Source organism: Hibiscus syriacus, unplaced genomic scaffold (genome assembly GCF_006381635.1).
Source record: "Hibiscus syriacus cultivar Baekdansim isolate YM2019G1 unplaced genomic scaffold, ASM638163v2 tig00112443_pilon, whole genome shotgun sequence".
NCBI lineage: Eukaryota > Viridiplantae > Streptophyta > Magnoliopsida > Malvales > Malvaceae > Hibiscus > Hibiscus syriacus.
The window spans coordinates 1,319,398-1,329,146 of NW_024063332.1; the positions used below are offsets into that span (position 1 = coordinate 1,319,398).

The following is a 9,749-nucleotide window of genomic DNA, read 5'->3' on the forward strand; positions in this document are numbered from 1 at the left end:
ACTTTCATCTTGGAAAACAGAACCAAGAGGGGGAATGGTGTCAATTGAAGGTAGTTTTTTTTTTCTGTTACATCGTATTTTCAACAACTTTGGTTTCAAGACATAGTTCAACTTTTGATATACATATATTCCATCACAAGGCAAGAGCAAATGAAATGGACAAAAAGAATGGCTCTGGATTACCAAAATCAATGTGACTTTAAAGCCAATTGGCGATTTCTTGTTTGATCACAAGACTATCGATTGAAGATTTACATGTCCCCTTTTTTTTGACGTGATACTGTTCAGTGTGCCGTGACTACCCCAAGCATTTGTACCTTATGTGTTTCTTTTGACCCTATTGCTTAAAGATGATTTTGAGCACTTGTCCTGGACTTTCCTCAGACAAACTTCATCTAGGCTTCGAATCACTCCCTTTGCTTCGAAATGTGGAGAGCGAAAAGAATGAATGTGGTGCTGCAAAATTACCATTACAAATAAAAACCTCAAATACAACACGATAACGAACTAAGTTTCTTCTGAATATTCATGACAGATTCTCCAATATGTAAATCGAGGATTAGTAAGTTCTAGAATATTGCTCAAGAAAAGAAGTTTTGAGATGATCAACGGTATTAACTTCATTTCATACGAACTTAATTATCTATCCACATTTGCAGTTTTCATGTAGAACACGGTTCAAGATGCAGTATTTTGCTTTTGACAAGACATTGTCTGGCATCACATAGAGCCAACCTTAGAAATGAAAAGTGATCGGTCAAGCCGACAATCTATGTGAAGGCAACTTTTGTTCAATAGAAGCCTTCATGAATTACTATCCAAAAAGAAGCATCAGATAAGTATATTAAAATGCACAATGAGTCACCTTTTATGGAGCTTCCTGACATGATCTTCCCTTAATTTGAAGTTGGCGGGTGGTGATGGAATAGAAGTACTTGGCGATTGAACTGCAATGGACCATCAATGAATATACTTTCAAATCAGGTTCATATATACAACAAAAGAAACGGAGTTATAACAAAGAAAAGAAATATGCATCATCAAGTTCAATAAGCAAGCCAAAAATAAATTTAAAATGTTTGCATGCATCATATGTAAACCAATATAGAATAATATTAAACCATGCATGCAATCAATGAAAGTTCATATTAGTTAACAGATATGGAAAAAAAATCAATGAATATGCTAAGAATAAGGTAATTAACATGCAACGGAAACAATAGGAGTTACCCTGATCATTGAATTCGCTTTCATTGAAGCCATCATCAGAAGGGTGGCCTTGCGAAAATCCCATTCTCGACTTCCTCAAGACTTCTGATGGTCAATTGGCAGGATCTCTTCCATCCTCTATGTCATCGTCTCCTTCAGAAGTTGTAGCTGAGATCCAGTCAACGAAATTGTATGTCCCTCGGCTTTTCCGTCCAAATTTTAACAACTTTTTGAACCCTTTTGTCACATCCCTACGTGACTGATTATGGGTTACGTTAGCAACGTGAAAAGGTTTCTGAGCACTTCTCCATTTCTTCCTCATTCGAGCTGCATCCATCTCTGTTTGAACAAGCAAGTGAGAATTCCAAGATGCAGGGCTCCCAATGGGGGAATCTATTGGAGCGTCAATATCTGAAGTCTCATGGGGATATGAAAATGGATGATGCATGCGGGAATTCCATGACACGGGACTTTCGCCCGGTGAATCTTGGAAGGATGCTGCAGGATGGAAAGTGGTGGGTATTGCAGCAGGCAGCACGGCAACTGATGTAGGATCAACCTGAGATAGAGACCTCAAGGAATCATCATTCTCTGCTCTGGAATCACCCGACTTGTCAGATTCCTGGCTCAGTCTTGCCGTTCTGATTTCCATGTCATCAAAATCGTCAACTGCTCTAGTTTCAAGTTCGTTCTCTTCATCTTCTTTTGCCATATCCATGGAATCATCTGCTTCAAATGCTAGTTCATCATCAGACTCTTCATCTTTTGGTACCTCAGATGCCTCTGATGCTTTTAGCTTTGCAATATCTACTCCAGCACCAGGACCTATACCATTAAGATTACTGAGAAAAGGCTGTGCTTCCGCATTCTTCAAAATTTTGTCATTTAAGCTCTGACCCATCTGCTCTGTATAAAATTTCAAAGGTGCCAAAACAACGCCGTCCAAGTTTAAGGCAGCCAAATCAGAATATTCTACAGGACCAGTACAGCTTTTCTAAGGGACTGAGAACGCCGATGCTGGTCATACTTGCCAAGTGCAAGCTCTTCATTGGTACTCTTGCTCCGAGCATAATTTCTCACTTGGGAGTAGCTAGTTGTCTTGCTAGCTCCAGAAGAGGGCTTTGTGTTTTCTTTTCTAAGATCAGAAAAGTTTGGAACTGATTGTGCAAGAGGATTTTCGGATGTCACTCTCCGCCTTCTGGAACTGGGAATTGAAACTTTGGCAGCAGAGCGTGGAACTGCAGCTGCTGTGGTGCGAGGAGTTGACAAAGGCAGATTGCTATTTGGAATATGCTTCTTATTGTTTAAGCTTCTAGAAGATCCATCGACAAAAGATATCTCATTATGTGTTCTATCATGTTCAGAGTACTTCTGATCAGGAAACTCAGAAAGATGGTCTTCACTTTGAATGGAACTTATTGAATGCTGCCAAATGCATAACTTTATCAAAATTAGTAATAAATAATTCAATCACAAGTTTTCAAATTCACATAACTTGAGGGGGGGAAATTTAAAAAGAAGGATAAGTTCTACCAGTTACGAATTTTGGCATTTATTTCCCGAAAACCTAAATGCAATAGGAGATACCTGCTCCCTCTGTGACCGAAAATCAAATGACCTCACTTTCTCTGCTCGCCGACGAGCACTAGACACAGAACCAGAAAATTTGGCCTTCATCTCAGCTATACTTTGCTCAAGGCTATCATGCATAGCCTTCAATTTGGCTTCCTTCTCAGCTCGTTTTGAACCCCATTCTTCCCTCAGCTTTGCATCTCTCTTTTGCATGTACTTCTCATAAAATTTTCCTCTAGAGTCATCTGAAAAGGTGATACTGGAGAAACTCCGCCTTAAGCTAACAGAAATATCCTGGTTATCTACCATCTTTGTGGGAGGAGTACAAAAGTTAGCCATATTACTCAAACTACCTATTGGTTCAGGAATCAAGTTTTTGTCAGCCATCTTTTTGTCATCTATGGTTGCTGGTTTTTTGTACTCTAAGTTTGGTTCCAGTTCAATCTGTGCATCCGCAGGCTTGCTTCTCCGAGCAGAACTGAATTGATCAGAAGGAACTCGAAGTTTGTGCTCTGCAAAAAGCTTTTCAAGTTCATTTGCCTTCATTTTTAACTCATCATTCAGCTCTTGGTTTCCCCTTGACTGCCTTATCCTCTGAGTTTGATCTACCGGCACCATCGGGGCACTTACACTCTCTTCACTCTGAGAATCCGTCTTACTAAAAACCGACTTTTTATTTGAATAAACAGAACCACCTTCATCCTTCCTACCCTGTGGCTTCTTGCTCGGTTCAGAAGCTACTGGAACCTGATTCTTGAACTTCAATTCATGGACTTCAGAATTATCAACTTTGCTTATTTGCTTCTCAGATGATGCCAAGTCTTTCTTTCCCACTACCTCAACTTCCCCATTAAAAGATCTCCACTGTTGTTGAGGAGCAAACTGATCACCTTCACTGCCTTTTTGCTGAGCCTCCTTAGTTTTTAGTCTGACACCACCTGCAAACTGCCCTGATAATGTTCGAGAGTGGCCTTGACCCCTAAAACGTGATTGTGATACTGATTGATCTTTACCTTGGGCCTCCACTTTATTCTTTAATTCACCCTCAGGAGTATCATCCCCCACAGCATCTGCAAATACTGCATTTGGGAACTGAGAAGCGTGTTGGTTTTTAACCCCCACAATTACCGTCCGACCAGGAACAATCTGAGACTGAACCTCTGAACCTTCCCTCTGTCCTTAAAGAACCCTTAACCTTCTCCTGAGAAACCACTTGAGCACCCAACTCAATCTGTTCTAACTTACCTCTAAAAGACTGATAGTGGCTGTTCTGTGATCCTGATGGAGCCTTCCAATTCATTCGCCCCTTCAACCCCGCATCGCCTTCCTTCCCCAAAAGATTATTAGCTAGCTGTGCTTGCACACTCTTAGGTTCAACTTTAACTGAACTTACCTTGTCACTCAAATCCTTCTCATCTTTTCGTTCCTTATCCTCAGTTAAACCTTGAAACAAGGAGTTGTTACCTTGAGACACAAAAGATGAGGAAGGCGTGCACAAAGGGCTATCTGTATTACCATCCTTGTCATTACCCAAGTCAATGCTCGTGTCACTAGCAGCGCTCCATCTTCTCAACACGGCCTTTTCAGGAACTGCAGGCGCAGTTGATACATCGGATGAAAGTCTTCTCAGTTCTACAGATTTGTCAACAGCAATGGGTTTGCCTCCAGAACTTGAGCTCTGCTTCTGTTTGTTCTCGAAGAGACTGATTCTATCCTGCACACTAAGCCGCCTAGCAGGTTGACTGATTTGACTAGGCAATGACTCCTTTGGCCCCTCTTTCTTTTCTTCTTCCTTGTTTTCATTTTGAGAACATTGTTGTGTAGTACTTAAGAGCTTTGGTTGATGACATGCGGCTGGCTTTGATTTGTCTATGTGGTGCTGGTTCAGCATAGTGTTTGGTTGTAGTTGTTCTTGGTGCTTATTTTTCGAAGGCTGCTGGGGCCTGTTATTAACATGAGACCCAACTTGATCTTCATTGGGGTCATCAATTGACATGTCAGATTCCCATGATGCTCTGACCACTTGATCATCAATGCCTGCCTTCCATTGGCTAATCAGTTCTGATCTTCTCTGGCATAGTGACATGAATTTGGTGCAAGCCTCACTGCACCCAAATAGTAGAACTTGCATGAGAAATAATTATTACCAACATTTTCTAGGTATTGATATAGGGAAAAAAAAGAATGATACAAAAGTAAGTACAAATTGATGGAACTTAGAAACTCTACATCCCTATGACTCCATGCCCAACACACGGCTGTAGGGATATGAACAGGGACGGACGCAAGATTTTTAGTTGGGGGGCGAACTTATAATATCTTAGGGGAGCGAAAACAGATTATCAATAAAAAAATACAAAGAAAATATCTAAAATATATAATCAAATTGGTAGGGAAGGAAGAGACCACGAGAGAAATTGTTTGATCTAATGTTTAAACGTATCCACCTCCTTTCTTATATTTAGGCTAGACATTTGGTAAGACAATTTTCCTTCTTACTAAACAAAATCCTTACAGATTAAACGAAGTCACTCAAAATCTGAGAGCAAACGTAAAGAAATATTGTTTGTACACACACTGTTTCCATACCAGACCCAACCAAAATGAAGAAACAACTTCATTTCTCACTTATAGAGAAACACAGTACAAAATACTGCAAAATCTAATGTCTCGCCCAATCAAGGCCTGGTAAACCACAGGCCCCAATGCTAAAATGAAGAATAACCACGGGTGACAAACAGACAGACAGCATCACAATCAAAAGGAGTTCTAGAGTTCTTACTTCAAGCGAAAAGCATCAAACCAGTTCGCAAACTGTTGGAGTTCAGACACAGTTTCAGAGTTAAAACCAGCAGCATAAGCACGTGCAAAAGCTGTGGCCAAATCCTGTTGAACTGCATTCAGACGTACATCAATAGCCCTTAAAAGCTCCATCCTGTTAATTGGAAATAAACCAAATCAATAAGAAAGCATAGGTAGTGAAGCAAATGGAAGATCCAATTGTAGCAACAACAGCTTCTTTAGCCTGAAATTTTCAGACATTCCGAGAAATATTCCGTCTCTATGATACAAATACAACCCACCTTCTGCATATCTTTTTTTTATAAGAATCGGAGGCCTCGTTAAAAACCCCCTTCATACTTCTCGGAATACAAAAAAGGTATTCATATCTTACCTTCTGCATATCTAAAATAACATTTCCTGACCATAGCTTTATTCAACTAGCTCACATCTTATTCTATCAAAAAAAAACTAGCTCACATCTTGAGTGAAACTTAAACATTTTAATAGTTCTGTTTAGTGCTATATAAACTTTACTTGAACAATTCCAAGCTTCCTAGTGCTAGAAAAGACATGTAATCATGCATTGATTATCAGTGTGCCCATATATGATCATTAACTCGTTGACAGCCCCTTCCATGCCTAAAGCATAGAAATTTTCTAGCATGTACAAGCTTCAAAATAAATCAACTTAACATTTGCAAACATGTAAGTGAAACGGTATATGAATGTCACAATCATCCACAATCACAAGTTTGGATTTATGATAATTCAACCAAACAAATTACACCAACAATGATATGTAAAAGCTAGAAAAAGGAAAATAATTACTTTGTTGCATCAGCAGCCGCCATCATTCCTGCAGCATCCCCGCCTATCACAAATTATTCACGCATTGTCAGTTTAATGACTTACAATTGGCACAAGATCATAATACTGCACATCGCAACATGAGCAAAAAGAATGATAATTAATTGTTGTTTCAAAAAAGAAAAGGTTATTTCAATTACCTTTTGTAGGCCATCCTTAATCATACAAATGAATGTGTAACAACTCTGCTTCCTGGAATTATTACACTTAATCAAACTGGTTTTGTTAAAGGCTATGGTAGGAAGACTATATCCCCAAGGTGTTCACTGAAAATAGACCTTCATAAGGCTTTTGATTCTCTGCATTGGGCCTTTATCTCTGATGTCCTCACTGTTATTGGTCTTCCTAGAACTTTTATTAAGTGGGTTGAAGCTTGTTTCACTGCTGCTCGTTACTCCATCTCCTTTAATGGGAGTCTAATTAGTTTCTTTAAAGGTGACAGAGGATTAAAACAAGGTGATCCTATTTCACCTCTTCTGTTTGTCCTTTCCATGAATGTCCTATCTAGAATTCTTAACAAGGCTGCTCAAAGAGGTATGTTTGGCTTCTACCCTAGATGCAAAAAAGTTGGTTTAACTCATCTTACCTTTGCAGACGATTTACTTATTTTCTACAAAGAAAATGATGAACCCGTTGTGGGGGTTATTAGTGTTTTAGATCACTTTTATGAAATTTCTGGCCTTAAGCTTAATGCACAAAAATGTGATTTCTTTACTGCTGGAATCTACCCTACAAAAATTGATGAAATCAAGCGAATTATTGGGTTCAACCATGGTTGTCTGCCTGTTAGATACTTGGGTGTTCCATTGGTTTCTAGAAAACTTTCGGATAAAGATTGTGTGACACTTATTGATAATATCAGGGACCGTCTTCATAAATGGTCTAGAAGACACTTGAGCTATGCTAGTAGATTAGAGCTAACTAAAACTGTTCTGCTTAGCATCACTAATTTTTGGTGTAGGCAGTTAATCCTACCTCAATCTGTTCTTAACCGAATTGAGCAATTATGTTCACGGTTTTTTTTGGAAAGGTTCAGACAAGGCTGCAACTGGTGCAAGAGTAAGTTGGGATAAACTTTGTCTCTCGAAATCCAAAGGGGGTCTAGGACTTAAAGACATTAAGTCTTGGAATAAAGCATGTATTATGCATTTGATCCGGAATATTCTTGCGGGTGAGGTTCATTATGGATTGCCTGGATTAAAACCTATGTTGTCAAAAATTCTGATTTTTGGAATATGGAGGTTGGAATTAACTCAAGCTGGAGCTTTCGAAAATTGCTTAGTATGAGGCTTCAAGCTTCTTCTGTTCTTGCTTCTGGAGCCCAGTCGATCAAGGACATTTGGCTCCTGATTCGAAACAAGGAGGAAAATGTCACTTGGCACAAGTTGATATGGTTTCCTCTTCATATTTCTAAGTATAGTATTATTACTTGGATGGCTTTTTTAGACAGACTACCAACTAAAGATAGGTTGATACGAATGAGGTTCAACATTGATGATAAATGTGTGTTTTGCAATGACTTGTTGGAAACTAGAGATCACTTATTCCTTCATTGTGCTTTGGCTAGTTCTTTATGGGATGCAGTTTTGAATCTCAATGGCATTCGTAGAGGATCATGTTCATGGGACATTCACTTAGCTTGGGCTTCTGCTTCTTGGAAAGGAAAATCCTTGCTCACTACTATCATGAAGTTAGCTTGGACTACTTTTACTTACACTATTTGGGAGGAGAGGAACAAAAGAATATATCAAGAACGCTCAAGATCTTTTGATGACTTATTTCATGCTATTCAAGAGTCTGTTGCTATCCAACTAAGGGGTAGGAATATTAATAGGAATGTCAGTGTTAATATCACACTTTGTAATCAATGGGGTATAGAGTATTGATGTTTTGTTTTGTTGTTTATAGCTTGTAAGTAGTCGGTTCTTTTTGTATGAACAGGCTGGTTTTTTGAAGCAGTTATTTGCTCTTTGGATAATAAAATTGATTTATCCAAAAAAAAAACTGAGGCAGCCATATCGTTTGCTACCATAAAGCATTGAGAATTTGGTCTCATTTCACTTTGTCTAACTATGTATAAACTTAAATTAAAGGATTTATATTTAGCGTATTAACATTTTATGAATATAAAATAATTATAGGTGAACTGATTTTTGGATTAATTTATCATAGGTGTGTATCGAATATAAATATATATATAACGGATTTAAAAGAAAGAATTAAGATTGGGAAGCAGACAAATTTCCATTTCTCAACCAATTTTGGTCATAAACAAATGGCATTGACATTCTTACAACTTACAAGCATTTAGTCCTGAACATGGATAATAAAATGGACTGGAATGTTGAAATTTATCAAAACAGAGCATAAAAGCAAATTCTTATGAAAGTTGATGATGAGCAACATTGACCCTCCCGCAGCTAAAATCAAATTATGGGTTAATCACCTCGTCGTCCCCGAAAGGGCATTTCGCCATTTCCTTTTTCCTAACACTACTTAAATTCCCATTATTTTGCATTCGTGCCCTTCATCTTTTTACAAATTCAATATGCATCATCTATTTTCATTCTTTTTGTTAGCAAGTGTAGAACTCGACCAGCTCTTCCATGGAACTCAACTGAGCTCCGTCGTTCTCGAGCATCCAAAGAAAGTGCTCGAACAAAACAACCTCGCAAGACACCACGACTTCACTGTCGTCATCACCGCCGCCATTGCCGCTGGACCTATCGACCAGCTCTTGGAACAGAGGGTGGCAGATGATCTCCGACCTTACCAGGTATCTCCGCCGCGACTTGCCGACATAAACTGGGTGGGAAATTCGATTTCTCTTCGGAATCCGACGCCGCTATGGCGCTGCTGGTGCGGGTCAGTTTGGTTAGAGACGGCCATCTTTTTTATTGCAGACTTGAGCTTTGTTAGTTTCCCAACTTTCGCCATGTATATACTGAACTCTAAAATTCAAAATGTTTTAAATGTAGAGAGAGAAAGAGGAGATTGTTGAAGAAGAGAAAGGGGCTTTGTGTTTGAGTTGAAGTGCAGGGAAAAATGGAGGAAGCTTCGTATATAAAGAATGGAGAGGGGCCATTGGCAGACTGACAGGCATTCATAGAGATAAATAATACGTCAAACTCTATAAAGGTCCCTCGATTATTTGTTTGTTTCTAAATATATATTGTCCTTTCCAAAACTCTCGTACTAGAGAAAGGTCATATCAATGCTCTAATGTTCACATATCTAACCGAGCACAAATAGTAAAAGAATTGTTATTATTTTTAAAGTTTTATGTACCACTTTAATGAGTGATCAACTCAAACTTT

At 38.8% G+C, this 9,749-nt stretch overlaps 2 protein-coding genes and 2 pseudogenes across 2 annotated transcripts; 2 read left to right on the top strand and 2 right to left on the bottom strand.

Moving 5' to 3' along the window:
* Positions 1-334: 334 nt before the first annotated feature.
* On the bottom strand, positions 335-6,508 carry LOC120179702 (annotated as a pseudogene).
* Positions 6,509-6,604: 96 nt separating this feature from the next.
* On the top strand, positions 6,605-7,505 carry LOC120179647. Its single transcript, XM_039185188.1, has 2 exons — positions 6,605-6,608; positions 6,664-7,505. Exons 1-2 carry the CDS (start codon positions 6,605-6,607, stop codon positions 7,503-7,505), a joined length of 846 nt encoding a protein of 281 aa, XP_039041119.1.
* A 162-nt stretch (positions 7,506-7,667) lies between these two features.
* LOC120179648 lies at positions 7,668-8,318 on the top strand. Its single transcript, XM_039185189.1, has one exon. It carries the CDS (start codon positions 7,668-7,670, stop codon positions 8,316-8,318), a length of 651 nt encoding a protein of 216 aa, XP_039041120.1.
* A 476-nt stretch (positions 8,319-8,794) lies between these two features.
* On the bottom strand, positions 8,795-9,369 carry LOC120179701 (annotated as a pseudogene).
* Between the last annotated feature and the right edge of the window lie 380 nt (positions 9,370-9,749).

Coding starts and splice junctions, on each gene's coding strand:
- LOC120179648 (XM_039185189.1), top strand. CDS start 7,668: ATGGAGGTTGGAATTAACTCAAGCTGGAGCTTTCGAAAATTGCTTAGT.